The 14,873-nt window shown below is 43.6% G+C and overlaps 1 protein-coding gene across 1 annotated transcript; it reads right to left on the bottom strand.

Annotated features, from left to right (window-relative positions):
- Positions 1-2,646: 2,646 nt before the first annotated feature.
- On the bottom strand, positions 2,647-14,625 carry LOC119660314 (histone acetyltransferase type B catalytic subunit). The gene is made up of 5 exons (XM_038068789.1): positions 14,414-14,625; positions 14,211-14,297; positions 3,747-4,248; positions 3,330-3,687; positions 2,647-3,071 (listed from the first exon to the last, which is right to left on the bottom strand). Exons 2-5 carry the CDS (start codon positions 14,275-14,277, stop codon positions 2,781-2,783), a joined length of 1,218 nt encoding a protein of 405 aa, XP_037924717.1. The 5' UTR covers positions 14,278-14,297; positions 14,414-14,625; the 3' UTR covers positions 2,647-2,780.
- Between the last annotated feature and the right edge of the window lie 248 nt (positions 14,626-14,873).

Genomic DNA, 14,873 nt, shown 5'->3' with positions numbered 1-14,873 from the left:
TCCTTTCCATCTCATTACGTCCAAAGGAAACATGCTCTTACTCAGACAGCACTAACTCCTTCTAAATTGATTATGCTGAAATCTAAGAACATCAATTATTATAAATGCTGAGATCCGCAGCAGCACCTAATTGCAATTCTGTCAATCCTGGTAGTGGATTAAATCTGCAAACACAATGATTAATTTGATGTGAAATGTTACCAAGGAATATCGCTTATAATAAAACAATTAAGAAAAAAGGGTTTTTAAAGGATAAATAATTGACAATTTGACAGTATCTCGGTTGTTTGTTTGTTGTTAGCCATGTACATTTTCTGGTGCTTATAATCGTAGGTGGTCAAAGGGTACTATAGATCCCAGGGCGAAACGTGGATTGGTTTCCACGATGGAGCATAAAACCTGGAAAACGCCTGGGGAACCAACACCAACAGCTCCACTGCCAAACCCTATCTCCATCTCCACGTGGTGGAATTAGAAGTCTCGCCAACTGAAGACGACGAAAAAATGCTGCCACCACCAAGTATAGAAGAACCAATCCGCGCAATTCATCGGCTTAAAAATCATAAGCCGCCAGGAGTCGATGGAATTGTTTAAATGTGGAGGCAACCAAAACATCAAGCGGTTCATCAACTTATGCTCAAGATGTTGGAAAGCGAATCAATGCCTGACGACCAGCAACGAGGCATTATCTATCCGATACATAAAAAGGAAGATGTCACACTACCTGGCTAGGTCGGATAGCCCCATACGCCCAGAACATCATCGGCCCATACCAAAGAGGCTTCGCTCCAGGCAAATCAGCAACAGATCAGATTTTCTCTCTGCGGCAAGCGATGGAAAAACTGTTGGAATATGGACACCAGTTGCACAATCTATTCATCGACTTTAAAACCGCCTATGATAGCCATGAGAGAATTCGGTATCCCGATGAAATTGATAAGACTGACTAGGCTGACCGAGACCAATGTGCAAGGTCAAGTAAAAGCAGCAGGATCACTCTCAAGACCATTCCACAGCAACAACGGTCTAAGACAAAGGGATGCCCTATCATGCGTCCTCTTTAACCTAGCCCTGGAGGAAGTGATCCGTGATGCTGAGGTAAATGCAAGAGGTACGATCCTCTTTAAGTCCACCCAACTACTGGCCTATGCTAACGATACCGACATCCTGGGAGTAACGACCCGAGACGTACAAACTGCCTTCATCCAGATCGAGCAAAAAAAATTAAAATAAAGATCTCGCTCAGAGCTCTGTATGATATTTGTTAATTCCATAACTCAAACACCATGGTAAAAACTGACTTTTATTGTATAATTGAAACATAACCGGCATCCGCGCGTAGATGTAGAGTTTATAGGAGCGAGACTCAGAATCTCAGGAAAACGACAATCTTAAATTCGATGTTAAATCCCATCGTTGCCAAGACATACGTATGTACATATCCGTGCTTATATACCACTTTGAAATAAAGTTAGTTGGGCGCGATCTCGGTTGCTTTGTTTGGGCCTAAGCGCTGAACTCTTTTGACAACAAACCAACAAGGTCCTCAGAAGGTCATGGTGGTTACGTTTGGCCTTTTCTATTGGTTACTCTAAACATCACATGAAAACACTTAAAAGTTTTTTAATTCTGCAACGTGGATATTTCAATCTGGATCGTTCGCGCTTCCTGATGGAATTCTTTTGAAAAAAATGTGAATTCAATAACCTAATTTTCAGTGTTTGGTCGAACAAAGGATGTGATATCTTAGCAGACGCGAAGCAACCCCCTAGCAACACCGGGGTTAGTGGGACTAAATTGTTCCTCGCGAGTCCTTCCGTTACGATCTTTGCGTAAGTCCCTCGTATGCTCCACTTGTGGCTGTCCTGGTCCTGGGCGGAGCCGAGGACACATTGTCCTGGGCAGCAAAGCAAAACAAACAGATGACGCACAACTTTTCCGCTGCACACTATTGACCCCCATCCAGTTCCTTAGCTGTTCCTCCAATCAGCCGGTCCCCGGTTCCGCTGCTCTCTGCAACAAAAATGCATCCTCACTCGCCTCAACCAGACCAACCGCTAGGTCTGCATTCTGAAATATAGGAACCGGTCAAGTTTGAATACAAGGTCAATGTACCCTTTTGACCGATCATGGGATGTTCGGCATTATTATTGTATACAATTTGTATATAAATTTATAAATGTTTAAGAAATTTTAGAGAAAGGTAACATTTGGTAAGTTTTTGATGGTTTTTTAAATTTTAAATGATTGATGTAAATGAATGTCAAGAATAGGAAAAAGGAAATTTGGGGAGCATATTGGAAAAGGTAAGCGGTGTTAAAAAAGGAAGAAATGAGAAGAAAATTGTATATTAACGGATGCACTTCCTTTTTGATTGGCTGTGAACAGGCGAAGGAAGGACTGCACCTGTGGCACAGACGAGGGCCCTTCAAATTATAATTATGATTTTGTTCAACTCTGCTGGTGACATTGGTGGTAAAAATACTTATATCTACTGACATTTAATATTGAGCGATGCCAATGAGCAAATACATCCGAAATGGGCGAAATATCGAAGTCTAATCTCCCAGCAGGGCAATATGCACCAAACAAATCTGCCTAAAAAAATGCTAAATCCAATCGTTGAAAGTCCTCAAACAATACAAATCTATAAAAAAATTATAATTAGTATTCACATGTTGAACATTAATTAAACAAACTCCTTTATAAATACTCTTAAAAATAACTTCTTCTCAATTTCAGACATAAAGATTCACAAATTAGCAAGAAATCCTCTAATTTCATGGATTCTTCAAGCGTTTAATAATTTTCTCATAGTAGCTTTCCAATTCTTTGTATTCCTTGTGTAACTGTTCAAGTCGCTCCTCTTTACTGGGCAGTGTTGCTGTCATCCATTGTGTGTCCACTCCTACTTTTGTCATTTTCTCAATATCTCGAAGTTGTTTGAAGTAGACAAGATTCAGTCGCTTCTTGATATCTAAGCGAAGTTCTCTGTACTCTTTTTCGTTATGGATGTTCGTGTGCATTAACCGAAGAATTTCGTAGACTTTGCGACACTGACGTGGATTGATCTGGGAAAGGAGAATATTATGAATGAGTACCCATCTTGGGCGTCTACCTTTTCAAGTAGAAAGCAAAGGTTGAAAGACCCAAACTGAAGCTCATTTCCTCCAAGTTTTTCTTCGTTTGGAAGGAGATAGTTTGGAACGGAAAGTCACGACTTAACAACTAAAACAGTTCAATCGGAAATTTCACTAAAACTTCAAGAATTTGTTGTAAAACATTTTGTAAACTCATTAGAGAAGGAAATATTCCTACTCTGTCCCTACCTTGTACTTTTCTCGTGCTTCCTTTACCATATCCTTCGTGAAACCGTTCTTGATCACAGTCGGACTGAATGCTGGCAAATCTTTACATAATTTTGCATCAACATAATTTCGAATCCTTTGGAACTCATCTGATGGATCTTCTACTGTGATGTCGATTACCTTGGAGTCGCCAATGAAGTACTGGTAAATCGTTTCAATGAACTTCGCCCCAATTCCCAATTTCTGGAATGGTGGCAAGATCATCATTTGACTTATGCGTGGACGCATATTCTCCGGATATGCATAGTACTTATAAACGGTGGTATAACCAACTGTGGCGTAATGATAGTTCCCGTCGAGTTCTTTGTATTTTTCGTAGCTAAATCGGAAGGACAGGATTTAATCCAAAAATAACCTTAAATAGCTGTCCGAACTTACCATATAAAGAAAGTCCACTGCGGGTCGTCGATATCAATATACGAAGCAGCATCGACAAACCACAAAACAAACGTTTGTAATCGCTCGAAAAATTTGCTGAATTTATTATCGATCATATCACATTGATAGATTTCGAAATGTCGGTCAACACCGAAGCTGTCCTGCAGTTTGTATTCACAACGCTTCTCACCGAACGGTTTGAAGGTCTCAGATTTAGCCAGGGTTTTGAGAAATTCATCGATATTGGTGTAGTAACATCCATCGGGCAATTTGCTAGCTATAATTCCAACTACATCATCCGCTTTTAATCCATCACTGAGATAATCGTCGATTCGTTGCTGATACTTTATGCCAACATATATGTCCAGAGGTCCGGCTGTGTACATGAGACGTACTTGAAGGTCTTTGTAGCCAAAAATATTCTCATTTTCGCCGAAAATTTGATGAGCCATGGCTGGAGGAAAGGCAATATCTTCACAATCGACATCTTCACGTTTGCGAACTGGAAAAAAATATTTTATGTGAAGCAAAATTCCGGTATATTTATGTCTTGTAAAATAAATTTGCAAAGGATGAATATTTTGGGATTGGTATGAGGAACAGTTTCAGATGAAAACGGTGCGATTTGTGGTTTCTTGATTGCAGACAGTATCGGTAACAGGGTAATTGTATTGCTTAACGATACATCGTTTTATGTTAAAAGTTATCCCGACTTTCCCTTGGTATTTAAAAATGTATGGTTTGTAAGAGGCTGGCGTCAAGTCAAGAAGAAAGATTTACGACAATATAACCAATACTGTCCTTAATGAGATGATGAAATTGCTAAAATCACGGAAAAAAATGAAAAACCTTTAGGTGGAGCAACTCCTCCATTCTACCTAATCTCAGGCTCTAGAACAGCCCACCCAGGAAAGCGCAATGTATATCGGCTACCAATGACCCCCATAGTCGAAGCGACAGGCGGAGATCTAATTGAGGATTGAAGGAGGATTTTTAACAAAACGGCGCCAACAAGATGTAAGTAAACTGACCCAGAATATATACATATTCATGCTTGCCAAATTAACATTGGTACGCATCTTTGAGTTTTCGTGACGCTGTTAAAGAAATCGCCCGTTGCTTACTATCCTACGCATCAGATCATGTTTGTCGAATTAACGGGAACAACACATGGGCCCATTGTGAAATTGAAAAGTGCTAGCATGTTTACCACGTAGATTAAGATATCATATTTACAAGTGCATTACGGAATCTATTACATCCATGCAACTATTTGTATATCTACGGGTCTAGCGGCGGAGTACTGGAGAGTGTCTGCCCATGCATCCCTCTCAGATCACAGTTCGATATTAATCAATCTAAATCCCACTGTAAACATTTCCAATCTGAACGGAATCCTCTGGTGAGACCGTGTAGCTGCTAGGACTCACGCACCTCGTCAAAGGCTTGCTAGAATGGTATGCAGCCCCAGTCTTGTACGATTAACAAATCAGTAATTACCGAGGATAAATTCAGTTTCTCCGCACATAAATCTCCGGCAACAAATGGCATAATGCCAGTCATTCTTTAGAAACAGCAAGAAATGGATGCGTCGTTTCTATTTCTTTCGAATACGTACCGCAATCCAAGAAAGGCGGGTTCATGCGACTCCCGGGCCCGTAATAGAAATTTCAAAGAAAAGACAAAAGAAAAAGGGATAATAACATGCCCCGAATGATTTACACCATAGACCCATATAATTTTCATCCCAGGCTCCCCGGTTCTCTATGGCCTTGGTCCGCGAAATACAATCGGAGCGCTTCGTGGACATCCATTTAAAGATGATCATCATCATCTCAGAACGGCTACCTCGAAGGAAAATCCACGGAAACTGTTCCTCACGAGGTAATTGGCACAACTAAGTGGTCGGTACACTACAAGAAAAATACCCTAGCTGTTTTCCTGGATTTATAAAGGGAAAATTTAATAACGTTATTACTAAACCATCAACGAAGCTCTAACCAGGATAATATTGTCGATATTTCTTACGTATTGAATAGCATCCATGCTAAGAACCGAGGAATGTCTTAACACATGATAGTACCCATGCTAACGACCAGGATAATCCTATCTGATCTGGGAGGTAGTCACTCGGCCAGAGCTGTGAGCGGAGGAATTGGACGAAATTCTACGCATATTGGACAGGAGCAATGTTAGGGCAAGATGTGGACTCAATATAAATCCAACCAAATCGGGGCTGGACGTTCAAAGGGTAGTATAGGTCCCAGGGCGAAACGTGGATTGGTACTCACGATGGAACATAAAACCTGGGAAACGAATGCTGAACCAACACCAACAGATCTACTACCAAACCCAATCTCCACCTCCACGTGGCGATGGCTGGGAATTCTTTTTTCATGAAAAGCTGCAAACAGAGAAGGATGAAGGCGAGTCTCCCGCACCTAAAAACGGGACGAAAAAATACCAACTGATCCTCCAGATTGGGGGTCGGGTAGGGCTGACAACCGTACACGGAAAATCGATGTTACGAAGCCAAGGAAGAAGCCTCGGACAGGATGGATTTCAAAATGACGAACCCGGCAACAACAACGGGTTAACGATTTGCGCATTTTCTCATGGAACGGAACCCTTGAAGCCTGTCCCAAGTATGATATCAAAATCGTACTTGGAGATTTCAACAGTCAAGTAGGGACGGAGCCCGTATTTAGGCGATATGTCGGCTCCCATAGCTTACATAGAGATGTATGTCACACGAAATTATTGTTGGAATTACCTGGTTTGCGCGGACTGCAAACATACATGGGCCTCTTCACATGGGACCACTTTTAACCAAATTGACTACGTGTTGATTGAATGCCGCCATCTCTCAGCCTTGATGAATGTCAGAATATATAGGGGGGCCAATATAGACTGGGATCACTATCTCGTTGGCCAGGTGCTCTGAGCTCGAATAACACCACCACCCGGAATCCCCTCTGACAATGAGGTGAGAGTTAACACTGAAGCCATCCACAACACACCCCTCCGCGACACCTATAAGAGGGAAATGTATTTCGCAATAACTGCAGTCAACAGAGGTCCTGGAGATAGCATCAACAAATGATCTTCTCAAATTCCTGAAGAACATTATCATAAATACGGCTACAAACATATAATGTAATGTAAGCTAGCCACGGAACTTCACAGATGGAAAAAGGAAGCCACGGAGAACCAACAAGTCTGTGAACTAGAAAAGTGCAGGGAGCAACCGCACCAGGCGCGGAAGTTTTACCAACAAGTCAGCAAGATGAAGCCTTACACGCCTCGATGTTCATCCAGGGAGACAAAGAGAAAAATCTGATTTCCGACAGAATGGGCATATTGGAGCGATGGGTTGAGTACTTTGATAAGCTACTGAATAACAAGAACATCGGCGAGTTGGAGGTCCCGCCAACTCAAGACGACGGACCAATGCGGCCATCGCCAAGTATAGGAGAAACAGTCCGTGCAATTCGTCGACTTAAAAATCATAAGCCACCAGGACCCGATGAATTACAGCCGAATTGGTTAAATATGGAGGCGACCAATTACACCAAGTGGTTCATCAACTGATGCTCAAAGTATGGGACAGCGAATCAATGCCTGACGACTGACAACGAGACATTATCTTTCCCATACATAAAAAGGGGATTATCACGCAGTGCAGCAATTATAGAGGTATCACGTTCCTGAATACAATCTATAAGATATTCTCCACTATCTTGCTAGGCCGGATAGCCCCATACGCCCAGAACATCATTGGCCCATACCAAAGAGGCTTCACTCCAGGCAATTCAGCAACAGATCCGATTTTCTCTGTGCGGCAAGCAGTTGCACCATGTCTTCATCGACTTTAAAGCCGCCTATGATAGCATAGCCAGGGTAAAACTGTATACGGCCATGAGAGAATTCGGCATCCCGACGAAATTGATAAGACTGACTAGGCTGACCCTGAACAATGTGCGAGGCCAGATAAAAATAGCAGAATCACTCTCTAGACCATTCGACAACAGCAACAGTCTACGACAAGGGGATGCCCTATCATGCGTCCTCTTTAACCTGACTCTGCAAGGGGTACGATCCTCTTTAAGTCCACCCAACTACTGGTTTATGCTGACGATACCGACGTCATGGGAAGAACGACCCGAGACGTACAAACTGTCTTCATCCAGATCGAGCATCCAGTAATTGGCGCGAGATCTTGGGCTGCACATCAATGAAGGCAAGACAAAGTATTTGGTGGCAACATCAGCACCAAAAACCAACCAACCAACAACATCAAACCGCACTGGTTAAACGGGAAGAATAAAGATAGAAGACTACAACTTTGAGGCCGTTAATAATTTCTCCTATCTAGGGTCAAAAATCATAACCGATAACAGCTACGATGATGAAATCCGTGCACGGTTGTTTTCAGCCAACAGAGCCTATTTCAGCTTACAAAAACTGTTCCGTTCGAAACGTCTCACCATAGGGTCAAAGTTCTTACTGACCAAGACAATGATCTTGAGGACTGGTCATGTATTCCTCGGAAACTTAGGTTCTTAGCAAGAAAAATAGCGAACTCTTGGCCGCGTTTGAGAGAAGAATCCTCCGAACAATTTTTGGCCCCTTACAAAACCTATGAGCGATACCATGACCGTCAAGTTGTGGATAAAATCCGGCTCAATAGGTTACGGTGGGTGGGTCACTTAATCTGTATGGATAAGGATGATCCAGCCCGGAAAGTCTATAACGGCAATATCTATGGTAGAAAAAGAAGGCGAGGCAAACCCTGCCTGAGATGAAGCGATGGCGTAGGTCAGGACGCCAGACAGCTTTTAGGAATATCGAATTGGTGGACTTCGGCGCAAAACCGGGATGTCTGGAGTTCCTTATTAAAACAGGTCTAGACCCAATACCGGTTGTTGCGCGGTTGATGATAATTTTTCAAGACTGATAACAAATCCACTTTTTTTTTTAAATTTTAGGAATATTTTCGATGCTCTATAGCATTGTCATAAGGGACATGGCAAAAAATGCATGCTCTGCGTTGAAAGGGCAACAATATCACTTATATCAGTGGGCAGCTCGATGTTCCAAGGAAGGCCGCACTTTTGTGGACCCAACAAGTTACAGGAGAAAGGAAGAACGAAAAAAGTGAAAGGCAACATGTGTGAATAATCTGCCGACAAGAAAACAATAATAATACTAGACAAGGATAAAATTGGAGCCGGAACAGAGTCTCCAACGAAAATCGAGTGAATTGGCAAATTCGAGTTTATCATCATTGACGAAAATGGTACTGTTAATGGGGAATACTACCAAAACCAAATATTACCGCTCTACGGGAACTGCTCCAAAAACTAATACCGCCATCTAAAAAAAATAATACTTCCCACTTTTATCCAAGGTAGGTCATGGAAGCCAAATAGCGAAGGTGAAACAAACAATACTACTATTACGATATTAATTGAAGGAGATAGTGTGGCTGCACATCGGAGGTGCATTGCCAGTGCGAAATTGTCTCCGCCGACGCACTGTACTTCTGCACGCCGGCGCATAGGCTGCAACGATCGGAACAGGGTCACAGCTGACAGTTCTGCATGATAGGTTCTTCTGAACTTACGCTCATTCCGCGGATGCCTGCAGTCGAGTCTATGCCGGTACAAAGCAAGCAGTTCCACACAGAACGTACAAATGCTCCGGTGGCCGCTGGGTTATTTTGTTGCGTCGACGGGGCGTGAGTTCACTCTTTTCTTCTTCGTTTCGGTTGTCGGGTCTGGTGCGCCGACTCTGCTTCACTTGCTAGCCCTACCTGTCTCCCAATTTGCGCTTGCAGGCATCACAACAGACGGCACTTATTCACACATTGATTGTTCTCGACGAGGAGAGCATTGGATTGGTCAGCAATGTATTGAAGGACCGCTGTTGCGCCAGGCTAAAGGAACAACTCATATGCCAGTTGTCAGTAAGCGGGGAAGCGCGACTGCACCCCCAGCCAGTTGCTTCGAGAAATGAGGCAGCTGGGTGAGGATAAGGTTGGTTGAGAGTTGTTGATTCCTGGAGGGCACTGCACCGGGCGGACTCGGGATAGTTGAAGATGTTGTTCGCCACGATAAGGTCTATGAGATGTACGCGTGATTGCAGAAGTCTCTAGACACACGTCAGAAAATGGAAAATCTGAAAACAATGGTGACGACACTTGTGGACGCACTGTCGAACCTGGACTACAGGTACTTTGCGTTCGTTGGGTAGCAGTTACGATCGAGGTCTACTTCCAAACGACACAATTTCAATGCAACAAAAAACAAGGCTTGCTAGGTGCCTCGACGACGGCTACTCGGTGCGCAGTACCACGTCGCCTTAGAATATTCCACCCTTTGAGCAGGCGTTGTTTCCGGTCGAAACGAACGACACCTCCGCGTACCCCGTCCAAACACCTTGATATCGCAACTAGCGAGTAGCTGCCGCGAACTCCTTTCCTGCCCGCACGTACGGCTACAGGCAGGTGGACGTGAGTCTAGGATTGCGCCGAACGTTTTCGTGGCGATTAGTGTTGGCGGACATTAGCATCCCCATTTTAGGCGCATACTTGTTGTGTCACTGCGAAACACTGGTGGACTTGCGAAACAATACCTTATTAGACCCCCCAACCTCTTTCAAGCCGTCAGGAAAAATATCTTTGACTGACATTATGGCACAAACCTGAGCCGAGAGACTACATATCATCCGCAGTCCAATGGGATTCTGGAACGTTAGCACCGGACACTAAAGGCCGTCTTAATGGCTCCTGACGATCCTAGGCCTTCGCACAGATCGCCGAGATGAGTTCACTGCCAGCTCCGCGGAGATGGTATACGGGGAGAATCTGCGGCTCCCTGCCGACCCTGTGCTGGATATTAGAACAGAGTTGACCGACTCCAGCATGCGGTGCCTGTTCAGGGACGCAGTTCCGAAACCGCGGTCGAATCCATCTTCCCGACACACGTCGCTGGAGGCCGATACCCCAAGCGACCTGAGACATGCTCACAGGTCCTCATTACGGTGGACGCTCCTCGAAGGCCGCTGAACCCACCATATGAGGGTCCTTTTTAAAGCAAGGGGAACGCCCGTTCAAGTTCTACGATCGGGGCGAGCCCAAATGGCTCTGCTTATCGAGGCTGAAAGCCTTCGCCGAAACAGGGGACGCTCCAATAAAGCTTCAGGTTCGCCCAGTAATCCCATTGGCATGTTCCGCGCGGTTTCAATTGGGTGCGGAATACTGTGGTGGGACATCAAAGGCAAAGGCATTGCCGATGGTGAAATCGTCTCCACCGACGCACTGTACTGCCGCTGACACAGCGTACAGGCCTGTACTGCTGCCGGCCCGCGAATTTCCTGCCTTTTTGTTGGAGCCGCTGGCGCAAGCGGACCAGGCTTTAAAAGAAAATTAAAATTTTCTGGAAATCTCTTATAGATATCTAGAGTCTTCGACGGACATTGGACCTGCGACTACCAAAATAGTGCTCCAGAAACCTATACTAACCAATCTTCAATTTGTAATTAAACGAGAACGGAGTGGGATCAACTACGACCATATTTGAAACTCTGAGATATTTTCCCAAGATGGATATAGTTGCATACTATGAAATGAAAAGACTTACGACAAATATTAATGTAAGGAAAGGTATATTTTTTAACATGTAAATTTAATAAATAAATTAAAAACAATTCAGAGATTTTTATATTTTTTTAAATATTTGGAAAACCAGTGATATCTCACTTTTTGTCGCCCCAGTACATCACTAAATTATTTGTCGAAAAACCTGAAAAATACTCATTAAACAAGACTACTTTCAAAGAGTAGTGTTTCCTGGAATTTCCCTGATTCCACTTTGTTAATCCCCTGCAAGGCATTTTAGCTAATACCCATTTAGTTAATACAACTTTATTTTACACATTATAGCTAACATTATTATTATGAAAACGTATTGGGATCGATTTTTGTTAATTCGAGTTAATTTTTGTAAATAATTAAAGTTACAACTTCTATACATAAGACGCATAAATCTTTTTTCGTAATCTAGGACCGCCTGGGAGCCTTCCGGGAGCCGACGCAGCCAAAGGAACTTCATCAATTCGTCGTCGATCTTACTCCCACCCAATTGCTTCATTTCGCGCAGCAATTGGCTGGGAGTTCGATCTGCCAACGTTAGGCCTGCCAGCAAGTTATCTAGCTTTGCCGACTCACTTACTGACAGGCGCCTGATCAATTCGGTCTTCAGTGGCGAGTACGAAGCCGATTTCACTACGTCGGACACCAGCACGATGGACTCCTCGTCCAGGCCGACCACCGCGTGATTGAAGCGAGTCGCGTCCGTTGTGATCCCGGACATCTGGAACTGTGCTTCCGAATGCACGAACCACAGTTCCGGGTTCCGCGGCCGATGGACCTGCCGCGTCTTTGCCGTCAACCGACATTCCAAAAAGCTAAAGCTACGACGCGAATTTGTGACGAAAACGCGGTGGTACCGGTTCAGCTAAAGCCCTAATCGACACGGCACGCCGCACCTTCAAATCTCCGCACGAGCGAAAAAAAAAACGCCAACGACGTAGTCCAAAGTGAACGCTTGATGCGCAGACCAACAAGAACTACGAAAGCTCGCCAAAAGAGCGGAAAGCAGGCGAAAAGAGATCCACCGATGAAAGATTCGGCACCTCGACGCCGTCTCTTGTGGCGATTTTAATTTTTATTTATTTTTATGGACGAATTCAATTATAAATATTGTATTTGTAACTGTTGTTCGTGCTGCTGCAGCTGTTGCTCTTCGGCTGGAACTTGTGCTGGGCTGCGGTTGTTCGTGCTGCTTCTCGCTGCAGCTGCTGCTCTTCGGTTGGAACTTATGATGGGCTGCGACTGGACGTTATCCTCCGAGCGGGCGGGGAAGGACGGGGCACACAATGTAGCAAAATCACGAAATGGTTAGCGGAGAGTAACCTCGTCACAATCTGGGCTCGAGGTGCATTCCGTGATTTTTACTGTTTTACTTCGCTGCCAACCCTTTATTTGGGTTCAGTCTCCAATCACCACGATCTGCACGGGACGGGCAAGTTTGTCGTCCAAGTAGGCGAGGCGGGTTGCAAGTTCGCCGAAGATCAAAAGCCGGGGACGTTTCGAAGAATCCCCTCGGCGGCGACTCACAGGTTCAATTGAACACAAAGCGATCGGTTGAGTCTCGGATCTGGTTGGGTTTTTCGTCGGGACTCCTCAGATGAAATTGCGCTGACACACCTAGGAGGTATCGTTCCTTCAATTCCAGAGTCTGCGATTGTTGTGGATGAACTTCAGGCGCCCTGGCGGAGGTGTTGCTGTTGTTGTCGTTGCCAAATGTTTTTAGCTCACTCCGATTAAATTTCGAATGTCGCGAATCCTGCCGCGTCACAGCATAATCCCGACGTGATTTCTTCATTTTTTTTTTACGAGCCGTAAAGAAGACGATACATTAAGCCCGAAAAAACTGAGTCTGGACTTACCCGTCCAATGATTAGCAAAACTCCCAACGACGGGAGTTCTAGTGTTCTTGGTCTACGCCGCTACTCTCGAGAGGTACAATAGAACCTGTCCTGCTGGCATTTAAATAATCCCCCACAAATGTGGCTACAAATCAAAGACGAACTTGCAAGTCTTCCTCGACGCCCAACACTCACGGCAACTAGTTAAGCATGCAATCGTTGTGCAGAAGTATGGAAAACAATTCCAGTAGAATCCCGTAAATTCGTATGGTCAAGATTCTGCCGCTTTGGTTCGATTGATCGTGATCACCAATTATCGCGAGAACAAAACAAAGAACATTAATAAGAAGCGGATCCATGAGCGACGATTTCACTGACAAAGAACATTTTTATCCATTGAAGCTTTGCAAAAGAACTGTTGCTCAAAATCTCTAGTTTTTTGGAAAAATGTTCATAAACACATCTTTGGAAAATCTTTTTTCAGAAATATTCTTTGGCCGCAGTATACCACGTTCATATGAAACAAGAAAAACCGTTAAATTGTTCCTAATCCTTGGATTTGCCATGTATGAGGCTGGCTTCGGTAACAGCAGGCATTACACAGGTGAGTGAGCAAAAAACCGAAACTAGTGCCAACCCTGAAAGACTTCCTTTGAAACAATTCTTGCAAAGTATAGAAATGGAACGGAAATCACTGCAGTAAGTGTGTTCTGTAAGACATCCCGGAATTTGGTAGGGAATATCATGCACACAACTTGGATATTTGACACGTGAAATATCAACCGAAACGTACAATATGGACCAATTGCTGGTCTTTAAAGTTCTTTGTAGAAACGTCCTACCTTGCTATAAAATGCTAGCGTTTTCGCTAGACCTTAATCAGTTTCACAACCAAGAAGTTTGCAGTAAGCAAACAAAACCCCCACAAACTTCGAAACTGAACGCGAACTCAAACTAAAATTTTCTACTCACTCAATTTGAATTCCACAACGTCCACCGCATCCACCACCAAATTCTGTAAATTGCTCGTTAATGTCATTGTGCTGTAATCCTCGCGTCCTAAAAAGCAAAAATAATCCAAAATTAATCCCGGCCACGATTGTAAACGACAAATGCTCCTTAAAAAGGCGGGAAAAGGGAAGTCGAACAGGGGCATAACCTGAAACTCAACTTACCTCGCGTATTCACCGCAAACTTTACACTTTCACGTTAATTAGTTTAATTGTTATGAACGACAGTTTGCCGAGTGTTCAAGTTTTCACAATTCTCAAAAACAAACTTTTCTTGACACTGAAATCAGTACAAAACCAACACCGACTCCGCAACGAGCGGGAACATGGAAACACAACATACAAAACAATCAGGCACAATCAAGCAATTTGGAATTTGACAATTGGATTTTTTCTTTCCAGAAATGTCAGAGAAAAATTCCGATTGGTGCTGGGACTTTTTAAGTGAATTGCATGTACACTGCTAAAGTTTTTGGCGAAGAAATTTGATGTGTTTTAAATTATGACTGAAAATATGAAGGGAAGATTCTAGACATGATTAAACCTTTCTGATATGTTTTGTTATCATCAAAAATATTCGTAAATACGAGAATTGTCGGAATAGTAAATGCACAAGTTTAAGTAC

Source organism: Hermetia illucens, chromosome 6, assembly GCF_905115235.1.
Source record: "Hermetia illucens chromosome 6, iHerIll2.2.curated.20191125, whole genome shotgun sequence".
NCBI classification, from domain to species: Eukaryota; Metazoa; Arthropoda; class Insecta; order Diptera; family Stratiomyidae; genus Hermetia; species Hermetia illucens.
The sequence above is the reverse complement of the archived record's forward strand: the minus strand, read 5'-3'. Positions and strand labels throughout refer to the sequence as shown.

What these genes read in the sequence shown, in the direction of transcription:
- LOC119660314 (XM_038068789.1), bottom strand. Translation starts at nt 14,277, where the DNA reads ATGACATTAACGAGCAATTTACAGAATTTGGTGGTGGATGCGGTGGAC. An exon ending in CGTTGTGGAATTCAAATTGA is followed by an intron (nt 4,249 to 14,210) that starts GTGAGTAGAAAA and finishes ATTTTTTTCCAG; the next exon opens with TTCGCAAACGTGAAGATGTC. An exon ending in CAGTGGACTTTCTTTATATG is followed by an intron (nt 3,688 to 3,746) that starts GTAAGTTCGGAC and finishes CTTCCGATTTAG; the next exon opens with CTACGAAAAATACAAAGAAC.